General features: G+C 47.7%; 1 protein-coding gene across 1 annotated transcript in view; it reads right to left on the minus strand.

Moving 5' to 3' along the window:
* Positions 1-219: 219 nt before the first annotated feature.
* TAOK2 (TAO kinase 2) overlaps positions 220-22540 on the minus strand; it is a 934333-nt gene continuing 912012 nt past the window's right edge. Inside the window, exon 23 of the mRNA XM_078652408.1 lies at positions 220-832. Within this exon, the coding sequence (XP_078508534.1) occupies positions 365-832 (468 nt within the window). The 3' untranslated portion in view covers positions 220-364. The remainder of the gene's footprint in view (positions 833-22540) is intronic.

A 22540-nucleotide genomic window follows, 5' to 3' on the forward strand; every position in this document is an offset into this window, starting at 1 on the left:
GCATTGTCTCCCTAGACAGTCCGACTCCAATCAGGGCTTCGTTGACCAATTAATATAGGGGATTCACCCTAAAAAAAACAGGCTTGGCCTGAGCACAATCATGAGATGAGTGTCAGAAAGGTAGAGGACACTAGCAGAGACACTCTAAAATAACAAGGTAATCCCAGTAGTGGCTCCACTCATTATCCAGCCACATGAGCAGCAAAGGCATTCAAGTCCCGCCACACACATACATTATATAGATAAATATATATATACATATATCTATATATGTGTGTGCGTGTATATCTCTATAGATTCGTTAGAATATTTATAGTTCATATTTATAAAATGAAAACCCAAGTGCTGGCGACCAGATCCAAGCTCACGAGTAGGACAGGTGTGATCCATTGGAGATTTGGGAAGTGACGCTGGTGCTACGGCTCATGCCCTGGTCCGACTGTCCTCCAGATGCTGTACGCCGCAAAGGCTGTGGGCTGTTGCGATGAAGCAAGACATTACCACGGGCACCAGACGCAGATGGTGGATGACCCCATGCAGATGGTGGCGCAAGCATGGGGGGCTGGCGCCATGCATGGGGAGTACCACTGTTCTGAACCCCATGGCTCCAGTGTGAGCCGCTTCTTGGAACAGGCCGGGAAGGCCAGGGCTGGGGTGGAGCTGTGTAGCCCTGGTTGAAGGCTTCAGCTGGGATACCTGTCAGAGCCATATTACTGAAGCCAAGGCGCATGCTCTCCGAGTCGAAGGCCTCTATCTCCCGAGCCTGCCTCTCCAACAAACTACGGATTCGCTCAGACCGTTCGTTCTGCAGGGCTAGCATCTCCTCTTCTATCTGTTGAAGTAGAGCAAAGATAAACATCAATTATTTAAAAAGGCCTCAGAACAAGACTGCTATTCATATGAATCATTTACGCATCCTACACAGCAATTATAGGATACACTACTGACCATCTACGGTTAAAATACTTAGACATACTCTTAATTATTAGGTAGTCCGCTCTTACCAAGCACAGTTATCTCAAAATGTACAAAGCTTGCAGGTTACATGGAAGGAACATTTACATACTTGTGATAGTTCTTCATCAATGGTATCCTTTTGCTTTGAATAAATGGATATATCCACTTAGATTCAAACACTTTTTTCAAATTGTTTTTGAAAATTAGATGTTTGTTTAGTAACATGAAGTAATGATGTTTACATAAAGATTCCAGGCAAAAAAAGGATGCCTTTAAATTTCCTCACAGAATTCTTTTTGTATGCTTGAATGGTAATGAAGAAATGAATACTATTGGCAATGGACGAGTTACTTCCCTTCGGTAATGATGCATCTGATAAAGACACAATCTAGCCGCAGATTCCTTAACTTAGAATATCCCCAGGAGTCAGACTGGATCCCGAAAATTTTCCGCAGTAGCTCCTCTGCGCGCACGCCAGGGACGGCCCCGCACAGCTCCACCTTGTCGTCGTCCACAGACGTGACGTCAGCGGAACCATATAAGCCCCTCCCGCTGTTAGTTTTCGTCGGAGAAACTTTTCCCCGCCACAAAGCGGAGCCACCACTAAAAACTGTGAGGGCATAGGAACAGTGTGCGAAAAAAGATGAAAAATAAATTAATGGTGAAAAACAGCACCATAAAGGACAGTGCCCAGGCACTGTCTACTGAAAAATAGTGAAGGGAAAGAGCAGAGCACCGCTCTGAAAGCAACCCCGCAAAAGCGAAGGCTAAATCCTCCCCAGAGGCAGAAGAAGATGCGAAAAAACATCATGGTAGACGATAGAAAGTCTGCAACTACAATATATATATATCTGTGAAGGGCAACAAGTCTGGAACACATGAGCAAGTCAGCACCAGAAAGGGACGTTGTATCCCCTGTAAGAGACCTATAGACTGAGGGAGAGCCAATAGACTTCAAACCAATGGACTGCAGGGGAAGAAAGAGACCCCAAGGCGATTGAGAAGTGGGGGTGGGTGAAATAACAGGAGTAGACCCCACACTGGACCCAGCCCAATCAAGAGAATGGGTGTTGTAGAGCAAGCAAAACAGAATGAAGCATTCCGTCAAGGAATTAAGTGAAAGATGTCACCCCGGAGAAAAACAAAGCCACCCGGAGGGAGGCGAATGCAGAAAACGCAACCTGAAAAGGTCCTCGCAGAACAGGGAGGATGGGGGGGCGTTAAGGAATCTGCAGCTAGACTGTCTCTCTACCAGATACAAAACAACCAACAGAAGAGTGGCTACCAGGAAACAGTGGGGGGAGAAAACAGGAGAAAAAAGTGAAAAAGGGGCACACAAAAGGTTATTAAAAGGACCCTCACTCACCAACCTGGTTGATGACATTATTCATCATAGGGTCCCCACCAAGGAAGCAGAGTGCCTCCTTGGTGTGCTACGACGCCTGCAGTTGCAGCGGAGCAGGTTTTTTGTGAGGGATATGATGTGAGTTAAAAAGTTGCCAAAAGTACATATAGAATATTTATTCAAGGTAATGTGGTTACTATTAAAAACGGGTGACAGATCTATGCTGGCCCTTTAGTGTAGCCAGGAGGATCCAATTTAACTATGGAAGTGAATACTGGTCGACATGTTTCTGCTTAAATGTGCACTTTTTGCAAAGCTTTCATCAGGACCTAGAAGAAGACCATGGCGGTATACGCACGCCAAGGCGTATCCTAACCTCTGGTCTGGTGTAGTGGCAAAACTCACGGTTTTACCACGAGGCTCTCCAGGGATTTCCTAGAACAGTCATAGCTCATGAAAAGATGCAGATTGCATCATGGGTCCAGAGGCGGGGGAACTGCCAAGGAGACTTTCCAATCACGCAGGATCCCACCGTACACCTAGACGTTTGCGCCTTGGCCCGAATGTGCTACCAGATACATAATTACTGAAGGTAACTCATCCATCTGATAGAGACATCTAGCCGCAGATTCCTTAACTTAGAATAGATACCAAAGCCATACCCATAGAGGAGGCAGGTCTGCGACTGAACCCCACCAAGTTCCAAAGACAACTTAGCCGTCAACAAGGTGACGAAACACAGTGGGGACAGCAATGCCAGCTCAGCCAACACCAGACCACGAAACTCTGAAAAGAGCGGAAAACAATGGGATGCAAAGGCACCACAAGCAGTCAAAGAACAGCACAAAAACCCCCGTGTGTATACCGGGGTGAGAGAAACTAGCTGAGAGCTGAAAGGCCGGTGCGGAAGTAAAGAACAAGTTACTTACCTTCGGTAACGCTTTTTCTGGTAGATACAATATCTGCCTGTGGATTCCTCACCTTGTGAATATCCCCTTGCGTCAGCAACATTCGGAAATTCTTTTTGTAGCCTCGCGCCGACGTGGACTCGGACGTCATAGAGACACGACATCGCTCGCGACTCCGCTGACGTCACCGACGCCTATAACAGGCCCACGCCGGCGTGATGACATCAGTTCCGCCCTTTTTTCCGTGCCATCGAGGCACACGGACGGACCAATGACAGTAGAAAGGTATACAGTATACACAGTACACAATAGTAAGGGCAAAACACACATAGTAAAGCAAATGCAGGAAAGCAATAGAAACATTTCCATGACAGCAAAATATATATACATTACATTACAGTAACTCAGGTATAGAAGAGTGGACAACGGGGAGGCGGGTGGGTCAGTGAGGAATCCACAGGCAGATATTGTATCTACCAGAAAAAGCGTTACCGAAGGTAAGTAACTTGTTCTTCTGATAGATACATCTGCCTTGTGGATTCCTCACCTTGTGAATAGAGTCCCACAGCAGTCCCCACTCCCGGAGGAGGGTGTCCACTCCTCTAAACCAGGAAATCCTGAAGGACAGAACGCGCAAAGTGGCCGTCCCTCCTCACTTCGGAATCCAAGCAGTAATGCTTCGCGAAAGTGTGGAGGGAAGACCAAGTAGCCGCTCTACATATATCCTCAACAGGCACACCTCTAGCCAATGCTGTGGTCGAAGATTTAGCTCTAGTTGAATGAGCCCTTATACCCTCTGGAGGTTCCTTACCGGCCAAAGAGTAGCAGATCTTAGTGCAGAGGACGATCCATCTCGACAAGGTTCTTTTATGGACCGCTCTTCCTTTCTTGCAGCCAGCAAACCCAATGAAGAGCTGGTCATCCAAACGAAAGTCTTTAGATCTGTCCAAGTAAAAAGACTCCGCCCTTTTGGGGTCCAGACGGTGTAGTCTCTCTTCCTCCTTAGAAGGGGGAGGGGGAGGATAGAAGGTAGTTAGGGTAATGGACTGTCCTAAATGGAAAGGAGTTACCACCTTAGGCAGAAAAGCAGCCCTGGTCCTAAGAACCATTCGATCAGCATGAATGGTCAAGAAAGGGGGCTTGAAACTAAGAGCTTGAAGCTCACTTACCCTCCTTGCCGCGGTTATTGCAACGAGGAAGACCGTTTTAAGAGTAAGAAGTCTCATGGGACATTTGTGAAGAGGCTCAAAGGGAGCACCCATCAGAAAAGTCAAGACAAGATTTAAGTCCCACTGAGGCACAATAAAAGGAGTAGGAGGGAACTTATTTGTGAGGCCCTTCAAAAACCTTAAAACTACAGGAGACTTAAAAAGAGATGGCTGGTCAGGCAAGCAGAGAAATGCCGACAGCGCTGAAAGATAGCCCTTCACTGTGGCAACAGCAAGCCCCTGTTGCGCCAGAGAAAGGGAAAACTGGAGAACATCAGATAAATGGGCTCTCAAAGGGTCAATAGACTTTTCCCCACACCACATGACAAATTTTGACCATCTATAAGAATAAATGGACTTAGTGGAGTCACGCCTGGCTGACAAGATGACATCCACAACGTCAGGCGGGAGGGAAAAGGAATTCAGGTTGCCCCATTCAATCTCCAGGCATGAAGGTGTAATGTCTGGAGGTGGGGGTGTATAACCTGCCCCTCCATCTGAGAGAGGAGGTCTGCCCTGAGAGGGAGACGGAGCGGCGGGTGAAAGGAGAGGTGGAGAAGATCTGTATACCACACCCTTCTTGGCCAGTCCGGGGCGACCAATATGACTTGGGCCCGGTCTTGGCGAATCTTCCTCAGAACCCGAGGAATCAAAGGTATGGGAGGAAACGCGTAAAGGAGTTGATTTCTCCAACTCAACTGAAACGCATCCCCCAAGGCTCCTTGCATCGGAAACTGGAGACTGCAGAACGACAGGCAGTGAGCATTCTCGCGAGTGGCGAACAGGTCCACCCGAGGAGTCCCCCACATCCGAAAGATGTCGTGAACTACCTCTGGGTGAAGCCTCCACTCGTGGTCGGCAGAGAACTGCCGACTGAGACTGTCTGCACGAACGTTCAGAACCCCGGCCAGATGATTTGCCATCAGACAAATCTGATGGTCCTGAACCCAGGACCAGAGACGCAGAGCCTCTCTGCAGAGACACTGCGACCCCACTCCTCCCTGTTTGTTGATATACCACATCGCGGTCGTGTTGTCCGTCAGGACTTGAACCGAACGACCGCGAAGGGAAGGGAGGAAGGCCTTGAGCGCCAAACGTATCGCCCGCAATTCTAGAAGGTTGATGTGAAGCAACCTATCCTCTGGAGACCAAAGACCCTTGACCTCCAGATCCCCCAGATGAGCACCCCACCCTAGAGTGGATGCATCCGTTATCACTGTGGCCACCGGAGGAGGCAGCTGAAAAGGCTTCCCCTGAGACAGGTTGCCTTTCACTCCCCACCAAGACAGATCCGCCGAAGCTTCTCTGGAGATCCTCACTGACTCCCTGAGATCTCCATTGTGCTGATACCACTGCCTGCGGAGGCACCACTGGAGCGCCCTCATGTGCCAGCGTGCATGGTTGACCAACAGAATGCATGAAGCCATCAGACCGAGCAGGCGAAGGACCTTCAGGACTGGAACGACCGCCCCATTGTAAAACAAAGGAATCATTTCCTGTATGTCGTGAATCCTTTGAAGGGGAGGGAATGCACGACATACAGTTGTGTCAAGTACAGCACCTATGAACAGGTTGCGCTGGGAGGGCACCAGGTGAGACTTGGGTACATTTATCGAAAAACCCAACCTGCACAACAACTGGGTTGTCTCCTGCAGATGATGGAGCACTCTCTCTGACGACTCTGCCTTGATCAGCCAGTCGTCCAAATAAGGGAATACAGGAATCCCTGATCTTCTGAGATACGCCGCCACCACTGCCATCACCTTGGTGAAGACTCGAGGTGCTGTAGTAAGACCAAACGGAAGGACCGCAAACTGATAGTGCTGCGATCCCACCGTAAAACGGAGATACTTCTTGTGCGACTTCAGGATTGGGATATGAAAATACGCATCCTGTAAGTCGAGCGACACCATCCAGTCTTCTTCCAGCAGAGCCTGAAGAACCTGAGCAAGGGTGAGCATCTTGAATTTCTCCTGCTTTAGATAAAAATTCAAGATCCTGAGATCCAGGATTGGACGAAGCCTGCCATCCTTCTTGGGTATCAGGAAATACCGGGAGTAGCATCCCTGACCCCTTTCCTGCTCCGGAACCACCTCTATCGCACCTTTTCTCAATAAAGTTTGATCTTCCTCCTGAAGGAGTAACAGGTGTTCCTCTGAGCAATATCCCTGACAAGGAGGGTAATTTGGAGGGAATTCCCGAAAGGGAAGGGCATACCCATTTTCTACGAGATTGAGAACCCAAAGATCTGATGTAACCGATTCCCAATCCCGTAGAAAGTGGGTAAGCCGACCCCCCACCGGACCCACATGATCCTGAATGGCGGATCTAGGGCTGCTTTTCCGTGGCTGGGGGGTTGGAGGAGGTGGAGGAGGAAGAGGCTTGACGTCCTCGAGGACGTGCTCTCTGCTTTCCCCTGTATGACTAATACAAGGTATTCTGCTGCTGCTGCTGTTGCTGCTGCTGACCTTGTCTATATGAACGAAAGGAAGAGCGACCAAACCCTCTGAATTTCCTGGTTGTAGAACCTCTGATCTGAAGGCCAAGAGATCTAGCGGTTGCTCTGCTATCCTTGAATCTCTCCAAGGCCGTGTCTGCTTTCTTTCCAAAAAGTCCTTCACCATCGAAAGGCAAATCCAATAAAGCAGACTGCACATCAGCTGAAAAATCAGATGTCTTCAACCAAGCCGAACTCCTTGTGGCAACCGCTGTGCCCATGATTCTTGCCACCGAATCAGCAGTATCGAGGCCGCTTTGTATGACCTGACGGGCTGCCGCTTGAGAGTCAGATAAAACTTCCTCAAAGTCTTTTCTGCTATCCTCCAGAACCTTAGGGATCAATGAACGCATAGAGTCCATAAGTGCATGTACATATCTACCCATAAGGCAAGTGGCATTAGATGATTTTAATGCCATACTAGCAGAAGAAAAAGTCTTTTTGGCGTCTTGATCCTGTTTCCTGGCCTCCTTGTCGCCAGCCACCTGCGGAAAAGCACCAACCGACTTCTTAGAACAAGCAGCCTGAATCACTAAGCTCTCAGGAGAAGGGTGAGATGACAAGAAGGCAGGATCTTCAGGAGCCACTCTATACCTCCTAGCCACACTTTTTGAAACTGCAGGAGCAGAAAAAGGTTTCTTCCATACTTCCATAATGGCTCTGTTAAAGCATCATTAAATGGTAGTAAAGGTTCCACCGCTGAGTACTGAGAATGAAGAACCTCAGTCAGTAAATTTGACTTAAATTCGACAGTAGGTAAAGTCAAACCTAAAAGTCCAGCTGCCTTCTTCATAACAACGTGGTATGGCTGAACATCTCTAGAGGGTGTATCAGACCCCGAAGGTAAAGCCCATTCTGGAGAAAATTCAAGACCACTCACCTCTGCCAGGTCCTCGAAATCATTCCCATCCAGCTCACCTTCTTCCAAGTCTGAATGAGACTCACAAAATCTCTGTTCATCTAGGAGACGTTGAGCCTCTCTCCTAGACCTCAGTTTAACTCGAAGTGCAGCCGGATCCAATGTCGAATCCGACGGCGCCGGAGCCGACGTCGGAATCGAATCCGAAGGATGTTCCATAGACTTGCTTGGAGCCGGCGACGCCGGAGCCGGAGTCGTCGACTTCGGTCGAGCCGGCGTCGATATCGGCGTCGACCTCGGTGGAGCTTGGTACTGCCACAGCGGGGTCGGGGCTGGCATATATGGCATGAAAGGTGCCGGAGCATATGAGTGAGGTACACCCAAATTAAAAGCCATTGGACCCATGGGACCCGAAGGTGCTCCAGAGGGGTGCCATGATCTTGAGAAAACACCATACATCGCGTTTAGAAATGCAGAAGGGTCCTGACCTGGAGCTGGAAATGGTGGATGCTCAGGTTGACCTCGAGGAAGATTAGAATGTGTTAAATTAACCGGATTCGAAGTCTCCTCTTCAACAGGAACTCCATCGGCGTCCTCCGGATTCGAAGATGGAGCCGGAGTCGGATCCGGTACCGGAGTCGGAGAATGGACTATCGACTCCGAAGGTGAGGCCTCACCTTCCTGATCCAACACTTGTGGAGGAATTACCTTCGACTTCATTTTCTTTGGAGACTTCGATCTTGAGCCAGACCTATCATCCGAATGACGTCGGGACTCATGTCTCCTCTTCTTATGTTTTCTACGAGAGCCGGAAGCATGATCAGATGAAGACTTCGAGACCGACGCCTCACGAGATCTCGACCTGGACCTCGATCTCTTTGAGTGTTTTGAAGATCTTCTAACTTTACTCGCCTTCAGCTTAGCCACAAGAAGTTTTGACTCTCTTTCTCGTAGAGCCTTCGGATTCATTTTCTGACACGACGAACACCCATCCACGTCGTGGTCAGAGCTTAGACACCAAATACAGTCTTGGTGTGGGTCCGTAACGGACATCATCTTTCCACATTCTCTACAAGGCTTAAAACCTGTTTTCTTTGTCGACATGACAATCGAAGAAAAAGGGCAGAGAATGGAGAATCTAAGAAAAATAGTAACAAAGTCACCAGTAAAGCTACAGAGTATCCCGAAACCGTTAGCGTCGACGACGCGGAAAAAAGGGAACTGATGTCATCACGCCGGCGTGGGCCTGTTATAGGCGTCGGTGACGTCAGCGGAGTCGCGAGCGATGTCGTGTCTCTATGACGTCCGAGTCCACGTCGGCGCGAGGCTACAAAATGAATTTCCGAATGTTGCTGACGCAAGGGGATATTCACAAGGTGAGGAATCCACACGGCAGATGTATCTATCAGAAAGTGCATGGCTTTGTAAAGATGAGGAACTGAAGCTAGGGCCCGATGGATCCGCAGGATCTGATGCGTCGACAGGGAGGACAAAACGGTATGACAGAATCAGCGCATACCGGTCAAGTATGCACAACAGTGGAAAGAAGCACTGTTGAATCTGCACCAGCTAAGATACGTGGAGCAGCAATGGCAGGATGCCGACCCATGGCCAGAAATATGCGGTATTACCAGAAACACTAGCCACTCAAGTACGCAGTCGCTCCTTCACAAGAAATGTGAGAGGGTGGATGGCAACTGGCAGAAGCACCCAGCACACAACCCCAAGACTGTTACTTATGTGGAAGTCAGGAATACTAACAAGCATACAGTGTGGATGCCAGAACCACAACAAGCATAGGGAATCCCCCTGTAGGGTAGCATGAGCAGCCCAGACATACCCAAGAGGTCACACTACCAGCAGACCGAGGCGAAGACCAGGGACACCGCAGCAAGGATCGTTGCCTGCGTGCCTCCGCTGAGGGAGAGCAGATATATATGAAGAAAGATACACATCTAAAAAGGATGTGTTGCATAAAACAAGACAAGGGTACGTCATAAGTACAAATAATGTTGGTGAAGCTGAGTTGGACATGATGATGTCCAAATCTGTAAGCGACATCAGCCACCCGTTCAGGAAGGGCCACGGTCCCCCACTAGACAGACGAGGAGATGGAGCAGGACACGAAAGTGGAAACAGTCAGGATCAACGGAATGGTCTAGGGATGTACAGACAACACCAGCCAAGAAAGCGAGTATCCTGAAGAGAATATTGCCCATGAGAGTGTTACAGCAGGAACCCAAAGCAGAAGCGTGGAAAACACCTGCACGGAAAGCAGCAGGGAAATAGGAAAAAACTCCTGTTTGGCAAGTGCCCAGAAAGTGAACAACATAGACGTAAACATAACTGAAAGTGCACTAGAGCAACGCCAACGTGTAGGTCGCATAACAGCCGAAAGAGAGGACAGACTGATCCACAGAAGAACCTCTGTGAGGAAGACTCCACAGGAGCGTATCAAGCCTTCCTTGTAGGAAGGTAGGTACACAATAGCTAGCAAATACCCCACATTGGGCAAGTCTTAACTCCGGCAAGGGGGCTCCTCTTGAGGCAAGCTCACCGATGAAGGACTGAAAGAAAGGCAGAACCAGCTGTACTGAACAAAGGCTAACATGGCGGAGTAGCCACCTAGACAATCTGGGTATTACATCATGAACCCAGGGTCCCAAACAAACAAGGCAATGCTGCGAATGCATAAGAAAAAGCAACACAAAGTCATACAACATATGAAAAAAATAAGGCACAAGGACGAGAAAGCCAGGCCGCAAGGGTCAGAAAATCTCGGGAGACCAGACATGAGGCGGGAGACTGCTGAATCAGCGTGACAATCAAAAAGGACCACGCCTTTAAATGGCAGATCCCGAAGAGCGTCCCGAACATTGTCAGGAAAACGACTATCGCGCAGCCATGCATGGCGGCGCAAAACCACTGACTGGATCATTGCCCTACCCACAGAGTCTGTAGCGTCCAGTCGATCGAAGGGAACATTATGCCATTCCTGACCATAAAGAATGAGGCAATGCAAGTCAGCCCGGGGGCCCTTCTGGGAAAGAAGGAAGAAGAAGCTCAACCAAGTCCCAAAGGGCATAGGAAGCACGTGCGAACCCGCAAGACGTGTTCAAGGCACGGATGCCCGCACTGGTAGAGGCAAAAATGTGGGGACCACATGTTTCCAGCCAGCGAGATTCCCTAGTGGGAGGAAGCAACGGCAGAACGGAAGAAGGCTGTAAGGCGAAAGCCGCCTGGACAACCAGACCCTGAGCTCTAGGGTGAAGGGACAAGCAGATAGGATGGTTTGGGGCCGGACGATGCCGGAAAGCAATGGCCCGATCAACAGGGTCACCAGAGGAGGGCCGTGCCCAGGTACCAAGCAGGATGTCAAATATAGACCAAGGGGCAACAAAGGTTCCACGTCCACAGGCTCAATGTGGAGGAGATCCAGTAAAGGATCAGAGGGCAGGGAAACCACAGGGGGCTGCAAGTGAAGAATATCTGCAGCCCTGCGAACTGCCCTTGCGAAAGCCGCACTAGCCTCTGTTCGGGGGGGGGGGGGGGGGGGGACAATAAACCATGCATCGGGGACGGTTGGAGGCTAACTCATCCACTAGATAGTAAAGGTGGAGGAGTCGGAGCCGAAGGCCATGGAACGCTAGGCACCTGCACCAAGGGGCACTGAAACGACCCAGAGCACGGTGAGAATGGAGGAATTTCATCCTCCTGTAACAGAGGCGCAGTAGGTTCCGGCATTGACCGACGGCCGTTAAGAACCTCCAGAGAGGACTCGATCTGGGCGCGGACCGGCAGCGTCTCGACCTCCACCTGCCGGGAGTAAAGAGGTCGCCAGGGCGTCAAACTCGGTGCAGCAGCTGACATCAGCGCAGGAAGCCGCACAGGGCTATGCGGAGACTGGACGGATGACTGGGATGCCCCTCTGGGCCGTGTCCCGACGTCGTATTGACTCCAGATGCACACCTTAAGGTACAGAGCATTTTGGATATAAAACGGATTTAATAAAACTAATTTTCCTAACCTCATATTTAGAAAAATCTCAGACTGTTAAGTAGTTCAGCCTGGGGTGTCATCAGTTAGTCTTTCAATAAAGAGATAAATACTAAGGTCCGACGGAAGAAACCAGTATGTTTGATATTTTACTTTCTATCATAGTTCAAGCACTTTTACTATACTTGTCAAGGAGTGATAAGCACGCATGTTTAATATATATGGCAAATAGCAATCCTCATACTGTATGTGTTGTGTTTTTAGACAAATGTCCATTGCATAACAGGAAGCCTTTAGTAGACTGACAAAGCTCTAAGTTTAATAAACTATGCCCACAAAAACCAGTGCTAACATGTAAAAGTTTCATGAACTGCAGTCTAAACTTGATAAAGATTAGGTAAAACACACTGGCCATTGAAGAGGAAGGTCCAACACTCCATTAGTAAAGATAAAATCAGTAATACCAATATTGGACTGTGCCTTGTTCTAGTCTAGGTCAATGCCTGAAAGAATGAATGAAAGGAACCCTCACCCTTTACTGACCTGCGTATTTACTACGGAATATAAACCCTCTAGCCAAGTGTGACGCTGAGCTGTAACCACTTACAGGTGGGAAAGAGTTAATTTGCATGGTAAGGATTAGTTATGCTACACTGCCTTGTTTCTTCTTCTAACATGCCTCATCTTCAGTGACCTGATGATCTGCAAACACACTGGATTGTCCCAGATTTTAACCTTGTTGCTTGTCAACAGACAGACTATACTGACATGGTGTTACATATGGAGTATGACTACCCGCAAACATTTTCCCAGGAGCCAAAAGAAAAAGTAACTTACGTTCAGTAACACTCTTTCTGGTAGAGACATTTAGCCGCAGATTCCTCACCTTTTAAATATTCCACAGGCGTACAGAGTAGATCTAGAAACTTTTCAGCAGTACCTCTGCGCTTCCATAGGTGGGGCTCCATTGCTCCACACCGACAGTGCTCTGGAAATACCTGCGGAGCCTATAAAGGTGCTACTCTGACATGCTAACATCAGGTGCTTTCAAGACTGTCCACGCCCCTGATGCAGAGACCCAATAGCTAATTGGAGTGACTAGTGTGAAGATTCCTAGACTTGGGATCTTATGCATGGATAGATTCGAACTAGAGAACAGGGAGGATGAAAGAGTCGGTGAGGAATCTGAGGCTACACAGAGTACCTAGCAGAAAGAGCTTTACCAAAGGTAAGTAACTAGTGCTTATGATAGAGACATCTGTCCGCAGACTCCTCACCTTTTGAATAGAAACCAAAGCTGTACTTATATGGAGGTAGGTCTGTGGATGGACTCAACACAAAGTTCATCTTGGTGAACATGTTACTTACCTTCAGTAACGCTCTTTCTGGAAGAAACTATTTAGCCGCAGAATCCTCACCTTTTAAATATTCCCCAGGAGTCAGACTGGATCCGGAAATCTTTTCAGTAGTCCCTCTGCTCGTTGGAAGGTAACGCTTTCCAGCTCTGCACTGATGCCATTCCACTCCGGAAATTACATCCGGATCACAGGACATATGCTCAAGCCCAGGAATTCTCGCTCCATACTCTACTCGCCCAATCCAGATCCTCTAGGATGACTTGAGCCTCCTCCGTCCTGATCTTCCTGAGAACTTAGGAAAGGAGTGGTATAGCTGGAAAGGCATATAGGAGTCCCAAGTTCCACTTCAAGCGGAACGCAGCTTTGAGCGAGAGACCCCTTGGACACTCCAACTCGCAGAGTGCTGACATTGCATGCTCTCAGCATTGGCAAACAGATTGCGCAACGGTTCTCTTATTTGCAGAAGTGACCCAGCGCTACCTTCAGGAGTAACTGCCACTCCTAATGCTCTAGGCATGAACGGCTGTGTTTGTCTGCCTCGAATTCAATAATCCAGCCAAGTGGTTTACCATCAAGTAAGTTCGTAGGTGGTTTAGCCATTTCCAGAGGCGCAAGGCCTCCTGGCACAGGGTTCGTGGCCCCACCCTGCCGTTTGTTGCAGTACCACATTGCGGTGGAGTCAGTGAGCACTTGCACCAGCCTTCCTTTGATGGATGGCAGGAAGGGTTTTAGCATGAAGCGAGTGACCCTCAGCTCCAGAAGGTTGATGTCGAGCCGTGACTCTGTTTCTGATCTCCACCTCTCCCAAACATCCGCCCCTACCCAGAAGTGATGCATTGGTCACCACTATAAGTTATGTGTGGGTAAGGAAGAGGGGTCTGCGCTGGCCCAATTATGGTCCAGCAACCACTACTGCAGATCTTTTGCAGTTTCTTCCAAAATCTAAACATGGTCATAGAGGTCCCCATGATGTTGGGCCTACTGGGACTTTAGATCTCACTACAGAGCCCTCATGTCACCTAGTGTGCTCGACCAGCAGGATGCAGGTGAGAATGAGGCTTAAAGATCGAGATCAGAGCCTGAATGACCAGGACTCTTTTCCCCGGGGAAAGTCACAAAATCAAACTGTGTCCAGAATGGCTCCAATGAAGCACGTTGATAGTGACTCCCAAGAATGACAGGGGGTTCGCCATAGTCTGGAGGTGGCTGACAATTGCCTAAGGGGAGCTCTGGTTCAACAACCAGTTGAGGTAAGGGAAGACTGGTACCTCAGACCTCCAAGGTGAACTGCTACCACCACCACGACTTTCATGAACACCTAAGGGAGACTGGTGAGACCTGAGGGGAGCACAGCAAACTGGAAGTGCTCCTATCCCACCATGAACTGCAGATAGCGCCAATGAGCTGGCAGGACAGGAATATGAAAATGGGTGTTCTGCAGGTCCAAAACCACCATCCACTTTCCAGGGTCGCGCACAGACAAAACCTGGGCTAGGCTGAGCATTTTGAACTTCTCCTTTTGGAGGACGCATTGAGAGGGCGCAAATGCAATAGAGGGTGGAGGCATTGGGCCCAGACTGTAGCAGGAATAGCAACTATACCCTACTTCTGGCACGTTAACCCTTGAAATAGCCCCTTTGGTTAAAAAGGCTTGTATTTTCTGCCGAAAAATGGAGCAATAGTCCATAGTTAGTTACTGGTGAGGAATGGAAGGTGCAGAACATGCCTGTTCAACGCAATTTCCTGCCAACCCAGAAAGGCTCATCGGATTCTGTCTCACAACGGGTGGCAGTGCTAATTCAAGGGCACGCTAAAGAAGTTTGGCAGGAGGAGAAGCGGCGGTAGGAGGCTGGGGTTGGTGGCTTGCTGACCTTGGCTGTGCGGGTAGTGGGCACACCAGCAACAAAATGCTGGGTCCCCGGAGGGGGTTGGACAGACTAGCGGTTAAGGCCTCTCTTGTTTAAAAGTGCAAGAGGAGTGCTGACATCAGTGCAATTGGCTAGGAGGGGCGGAAAGGCCTACAGAATGAGCCGAATCCCTATTCTCTGTAGACCACTCGAGGGTTGAATCAGCCTTGTCCTCAAACAGGCAAACCCGTCAAAGGGCATATCCATTGGTGAGGGCAGGACGTCCATAGACAAACTATTAGATGGCAGGCAAGTATGGCAGCAAATAGCAACTCTGGTGCAAAGAGTCGTCCAATGGAATTTTTTATGTCCAAGCCTCAACAAATTGTGAACTTGGCCGCATAATGAGCAATTTGAATTGCCTGGGCCAAGTTCATCAGGAACATCTAGGAGGACTTGAGCCACTAAACCCCAAAGGGCATGGGAGTAAGGACCCAACAAGCAGCTGGCGTTGATAGAGCAGAAGGCTAGGCTAGTGGAAGAAAAGAAGCTCTTGGGCAAATGTTTCCAAACGTTTAGATTCCCAGTCTGGAGGAGTGGAGGGAAATGTTTTCAGATTAGACAGACTTCTGGAGGCCTGAACTAAAAGGCCATCTGGTGAAGGAGGCTGTGAGAAAAGCAGGGTTGCACAGACAGGGCGATGGCAACATGTCGCCTGATAGGGGGCCCAGAGCAAGGTTTGGCCCCTGCTCCTAATAAAGTGTCCGTCAAAGCCTTGTTAAATGAGAGGAGAAGCTCAACAGAAGTCTGTCCAGGTTAAAGGACCTCAGTCAGAACATTAGGTTTCACCTCCACGGTGGGGAGGTGGATGGTAAGGACTTCAGGCACTCTACGCACAACCATTACTCTGTGGCAGGTCCAGGAGGAGAAAAGATGGTCCGTCTCTGGAGAGGTGTAAGGGCCACTAACCTCCCGCAAGTCTTCATACCAATTCTCATCGGTATAGGGCTGAGCAAATTCATCTCCCTGGTCATAGTTGTCAGAATCGGTGCAAAATTAACAAATGCAAGGTGAGTTGCTACCCTTGTGGAATAGGAACGTCCAATAACGGAAGTGGTGAATTGGGTGGGTTCAGCCGCGACATCTGAGGTCAGAAAGAGGCTGTCTGAACATAGGAGAGAACGATCCGTTCCTCCTCCTCCTCCTCCAGCGTCGACGGAACCCAGGCTGGAACCAGTCTACGGGCTAGAAGCCGGGTCAGAAGCAGAGCTGGAGACAAGACAGGTTTGCAGGGTACAACTGGCGCTGTGGGCAAACTCAGGTGACGGCATCCCAGATGGAGGGCCTAGTGGCCTGAAGGTGCACCAAACGCGCTGGAAAAGATCAGTATTGATGCGGAACTCTTCAATCTGATGTGGCATTGGGCTCTGAAAACTCAGGTTGTGCCGGCACAAGTTGCAGGATCGGCTTTGAAGTCGGCTGACTTCGGGAGCGAGATCTTGAAGAGTGACTCCACCCCTACACCTGCTCAGGTGAACACAAGTGGCGTGAGGGAGCGGAATCCTACTTCAACTTCTTATATTTCTTTTTGGATTAACCTAAACATTTGGAGAACAATTAAGACTGGCTTCTTGATTAGCTCCGGCGAATTTGGGAATGGGATCAGGAATAAACCTTGGACACGGACTGCGAATTGAAGCAGTCCCGACGCGAATGTTCTTATAGCTGGTGACTTAAGAGTTTCACCTTGTATTCCCTTATGGCCTTCTAGTTAATCAACGTGCAGTCTGTGCAGGCCTTGAAGTTGTGGCTGGACCCTGAGGCACCTCAAGCATATCTGGTGGGAATCCCTTGGCGACAGTTTGTGACAAACCTAACAGGGCTTGAAGCTTGTAGTTTTAAGGGGGTGACATCCCTTGCACAGTGAAAAAAATCTGGAGCTACAAATCTCAAAGAGATGAGTAAGGGAGCTCCGTATCCAGGTCTGCTTGCGCGGAAAAGAAAGGAACCAACATCAGTGGGCATAGTGGTGCCTTTATAAGCTCTGCAAGTCATTTACGGAGTGTAACGGCATCAGAGCAAAGCCACAAGGTGCTTTCTTCCTTCACTCAAAGACACTGCTAGAACAGGTTCCTGATCCAGCCTGAAGCCTGGGAAATATTCAATTGGTGAGGAATTTGGGGCTAGACGTCTCTATCAGAAACTATGGTCTGTGGTGTAACTTAGGGCCACAGTGATGACAGCAGGGTGGAGGACTGAGTAGGTGAAACAAAACATGTACATGATGTGGACAGTACGTTGTGGAGTTATTTTGATGGTTTTGTTCCATAAAGCCCTCTAAATTAAGCAGCTAGTCTCTGGACGAGATAGATTTGTTATGCTGTCTCTGAGTTGATATTCCTCTACGGCACTCTGGGGTAAGCCTTCTCTGCTTGTAGTCGCTACCTTTGGCGAGTTAGGTGCACAACAGAAGAGACTTTTGAAAACAAATAGAATCTTTATGTCTGTAGTCTCTTATCTTGAAACATTGAGTGCTTAGAAACAGATTCTGTTAAGGTAGCCAGTGCTATAAAAAATAATTGACAAAGACCTCCAACAAGGTGTGTAATTCACTAAGGTGGGCAAACATCCAACCTCCACCACTAGACATAGGGCAGTGGGAAAGTTTTAGCCAATGCACAATGAGACTTGAGGCTTTATCACTTTGCCAAAACATGCTGGTTGTGAAATCTGGGCACATTCCATGGCACTGTGGCATTTTTGCTGTGAGAGTAGTCCCGGAGTCTCACCATGGAAACCACTCACACCGCAGCTGTGTAACGAGCAAGATAGAAAATATGTAACTAGAAGGCATGTTTTTGTTATTTTATTAATGTCTGCCTCCCCTTGTGACAAATGATGCATCCTTAGGTAAACACTTCCTTAACATATTTTTCTGCTCCTTTTTCTTAATTTTAAACTGACATAGGAGAAACAAACTAAACACTGGTGTATGTATGTGATCAGAAAACACAACTGTAACCCAACAAATATTTGATTTTAGCCAAAGGGAAGAGAACTTCCAGTCTCAAAGTTCACTCAATAAAATATGGCATAGTAAGAAGGTTTTGTTGGTACTCCTGGTTCATAAAATTGCTTGATGATAGTCAGTCAGAAATAACCATTTCGCCGACCCAACATCGGCATAAAAAGTATTCTACAGATATATATATATATACAGAAATAAAAAAGAGCTATTATTAAATGAAATTTAAATGACAAGTATTCGAACATAATTAAAAATCATAAGCTAAAAGGAGAACATTTGCTCGCAAATATACAAAAATATTGCAGAACCCAATGCCTTAAATTGGATATTGAATATCAAAATGACAGTTGGATCTTCTTTTGCTCAAAGCAGATAAGAGAAAGTAGGCCATAGAGAAACAGGTGAAAGGTACAGACAATAACTGTAGATAATATAAGGCCACAGAACATTGTTTAAAATTCATTTTACTAACAAGGGGAACAATGAATTATTTCCTTTCTTCTCCTTCCAAGCCTTGTTTTCAAGTGAGCTTAAAGAGCAAAAAGGTTATTGTAAAAAACTGGAACGCAAGTGGAGAGCTGCCTACTGCCCCCTTGCCAAAATAGCACTTAGAAAGGCACCAAAAGCATATTACGCTTCCATAAGCTTAGCTAAAAGTCGGCACATTATAGAGCCCATAGCCCAGTCTTGAAATAATGCTAAGGAGATTTTCTCAATCATTCAAAGTTTTTTGACCCCTTGCGCAGAGGATATTTCCCTACCTTCTTTGGTCATATGGTGTGAGAAACTTTCAAGGTTCTTCTTCGATAAAATTGAGCAGATACAAACTAGTTTTGGGTCACCTAATTCTGACCAGGAACTGACTCTTCCTCAGAATTCTTTTGGTACCAGCCAAGATGCCCTCAGCTCGCCCTTCTCCCTGTCTGAATTCTCTGCTTTTTCATCAAGACACATTGATTATTTTGAAATCATTGAAATCAGGCTCCCCAGCCGATCCCTGCCTCGCTCGTTGCTGGCAGCAGTGGCAGAAGTGGTTAACCCAGAGGTTAATTTCCTTATTAATATGTCCCTCCAATTTTCCACGTTTCCGCCTGAGTGGAAGCAAGCCAAACTCCTCCCACTGCTTAAAAAGACTTCTCTAGACCCTGCCCACCCGGCCAATTATCATCCCATTTCCCTTCTTCAGGCCGTGGCTAAGGTGTGCGAAAAGGCAGTTTTTAAGCAGCTGGCCAATTTTGTAGAAACTTCTGGATTGCAACATTCTGCTCAATCAGGGTTTAGAGCTACTTCTAGCACAGAGATGGCGCTTGTGGAAATATCAGAAAGTATCAGAGAGTGTTTGGACGGGGGCGGGAGAGCGGCTCTGATTTTATTGGACCTCTCTGCCGCTTTCGATACAGTGCCACACTCTCTGTTACTAGCCCGCCTCGCAAACATTGGAGTTGTTGGCTTAGCGTGGAACTGGATTGAGTCGTTCATGGAAGATAGATCGCAGCAAGTGTGGCTGCCTCCTTTTTCATCTGCCCCACAAAAGGTGACTACTGGAGTACCGCAGGGTTCTACTCTGAGTCCCCGCCTTTTTAATCTATATGTTACACCATTGAGCTATCTTGCGGAGGAGCTGGGAACTAAGATCATCGCCTACGCGATGATACCCAGCTCCTCTTCTGGTGGAAGAACACTAATACATCTCCAACTCAAGCTAAAAACTGTCTACTAGCTGTATTTAAATGGCTTGCAGCAGCTCAACTAAAGTGCAACGAAGAGAAGTCTGAAGGAAAATGCTACTTACCAGTATGCATCTGTTCTTGGCATGTAGAGCTGCAGAGTTGCACACTGTGCATAGATCGCCACCTAGTGTTGGGCCCGGATGTTTGCAGTTTGTTGTTGTCCTGAAAAGTTATTTGGAAGTCACGAGGAAGGTGACTCCTCCTTTGGACCACATTGCGCATGGGCATCGGCTCCATCCCCACATTGTTTTTCGCCATTAGGGAAATGATGGAGCTTTGCTAGAAAAAGGAAGGATGCCCATGTAATTTGTATCTAATTAAGATAATACTGGAACAGACAAGGGTAGCCAGGGAGGCGGTAGGCGTGTGCAACTCTGCAGCTCTACATGCCAAGAACAGATGCACACTGGTAAGTAGCATTTTCCGTTCAAGGCATATGAGCTGCAGATTGCACACTGCATAGATTGTATAGCAGTACCCACTCTTAGCGGCGACCACCCCTTTCTGTTGCTGTAGTTTGGAATAATGTTTTGAGAACAGCCTGGCCCACATTAGCTTGTTGTTTGGTTTGCACATCTACACAATAGTGTTTTGTGAATGTGTGCGGTGTAGACCATGTAGCTGCTCTGCAGATGTCATCTAGGGGAATGTTTCCTAAAAATGCCATTGAAACCCCTATTTTTATTGTAGAGTGGGCTTTAGGAAGAACAGATAACGTACGTTTAGCTTTGTGGTAACAAATCAATATGCATTTGACAATCCATCTAGCTATCCCAGATTTTGAAATGGGATTACCTTTGTGTGGTGGTGAGAAAGACACAAAAAGTTGTTTTGTCTTACGAAAGGGTTGTGTCCTCTCTATGTAGTATACAATGCTTTTGACATGTAATGTGTGAAGAGCTCTTTCTGGTACGGTCTGTGGTTGCGAGAAGAAAACGGGCAGTTCCACAGATCGATTGAGATGAAAGGGAGAAATGACTTTGGACAAGAATTTTGGATTCGTACGCAGAACTACCTTATTGTGATGCATTTGCAAGAAGGGTTCTTGATTAGTTAATACTTGTAGTTCACTAACTCTCCGCAGAGAAGTAATAGCTACCAGGAACGCAAACTTCCACGTTAAAAATTGTAGTTCATATTTGTGTAAGGGTTCGAAGGGACGTCTCATTGACCGTGTGAGAACAACGTTTAAATTCCACACAGGTGAAGGTGGTACTCTGGGAGGAACTATTATTTTAAGGCCTTCCATAAAGGCTTTAATGGAAGGCACTCTGAATAGAGATAGATGTTGTCTGTTTTGTAGATATGCTGCTATTGCAGCAAGATGTAGTCTAATAGACGTATAGGCTAAGTTACATCTTTGGAGATGCAGTAAGTATCCTATGATGTGTTGAATAGACACATCTAAAGGATTAATATAGTTGTTGTGACAATATATTACAAATCATTTCCACTTGGCTGCATAACATGCCCTAGTGGTTGGACGTCTAGCTTCTTTTATGACATTCATCCAGTCTGGAGGAAGGTTCAAATATCCAAATTCTAGGATTTCAGGAGCCAGATCGCAAGGTTGAGCTGAGCTGGGTCAGCGGGTCTGATCTCTCCATGGTTCTGTGTTAAGAGGTGTGGAGACAGGTGCAATTTTTGTGCGGTACTACCTACAGTTGCAGCAGTGTGGTGTACCACGGCTGTCTGACCCACGTTGGAGCAACTAGGATGACGGTCAGAGAATGCTGCTGTAGTTTGAGTACTACTAGTGGCATGAGTGGTAGAGGTGGAAAAGCGTACGCAAATCTGTTTGACCAGTTCATCCATATCGCATTGCCTTTGGACAGTGGGTGTGGATTCTGGCGGCGAAGCTTGGGCATTTGGCGTTTTCGTGGGTGGCAAACAGGTCTATTTGAGGTTTTCCCCACATCTGAAAGAATGGCTGAAGAACTTGCATATGAAGTTCCCACTCGTGGGTCTGTTGTGTTTGACGACTTAACAGATCCGCTATGGTATTTTGTACTCCTGGAACATGCGGGGCTAGAAGGACTATGTTTTGAGGTATAGCCCACCGCCATATGTTTTGTGCTAGTTGAGATAGCTGCAGGGAGTGTGTGCCTCCCTGCTTCTGTATGTAATACATGGCTGTCATGTTGTCTGTGCGGACTAACACAGCTTTGTTTGATACTTGCTTTTGGAAAGCTTTTAGAGCTAGGAATATTGCTAGTAGCTCCAGGTGATTGATGTGGAGTGACTTTTGTTGCGGTGTCCACCTGCCTTGCATGGTGTGTTGAAGTACGTGGGCTCCCCAGCTAGAGAGTGATGCGTCCACAGTTAAGATTATCTGAGGAACTGGCTCTAGGAACGGTCATCCCTTGGAAAGGTTTTTGGTGTTCCACCACTGCAGAGAGCGATGAGTCCGACCGTCTACCAACACTAGGTCTGTCAATTGACCTTGAGCCTGGTTCCACCGACGTGATATGCATTCTTGTAGCGGACGCATTTGAAGTCTTGCATGGGGCACTATAAAAATGCAAGAGGCCATCATCCCTATGAGTTGCATGAACACTCTTGCTTGAAGGGAGTGTTGTAGCTGAAACCTTGTTAGAAGAGTTTGCATGCTGGCTATCCTTGCTGGAGTGGGATAAGCTAGCGCTTTTGAGGTGTTTAATGTGGCACCGAGGTACTGTTGTATAGATGGATGGTTGTAGATGGGACTTGGCGTGGTTTATTGTGAACCCCAAGTCGTGAAGCAGTTGTATAGTGGCATGAGTGTGTTCCATGCATTGGTTGTATGAGCAGGCTTTTATGAGCCAGTT

This window comes from Lissotriton helveticus, chromosome 7, assembly GCF_964261635.1.
Source record: "Lissotriton helveticus chromosome 7, aLisHel1.1, whole genome shotgun sequence".
NCBI classification, from domain to species: Eukaryota; Metazoa; Chordata; class Amphibia; order Caudata; family Salamandridae; genus Lissotriton; species Lissotriton helveticus.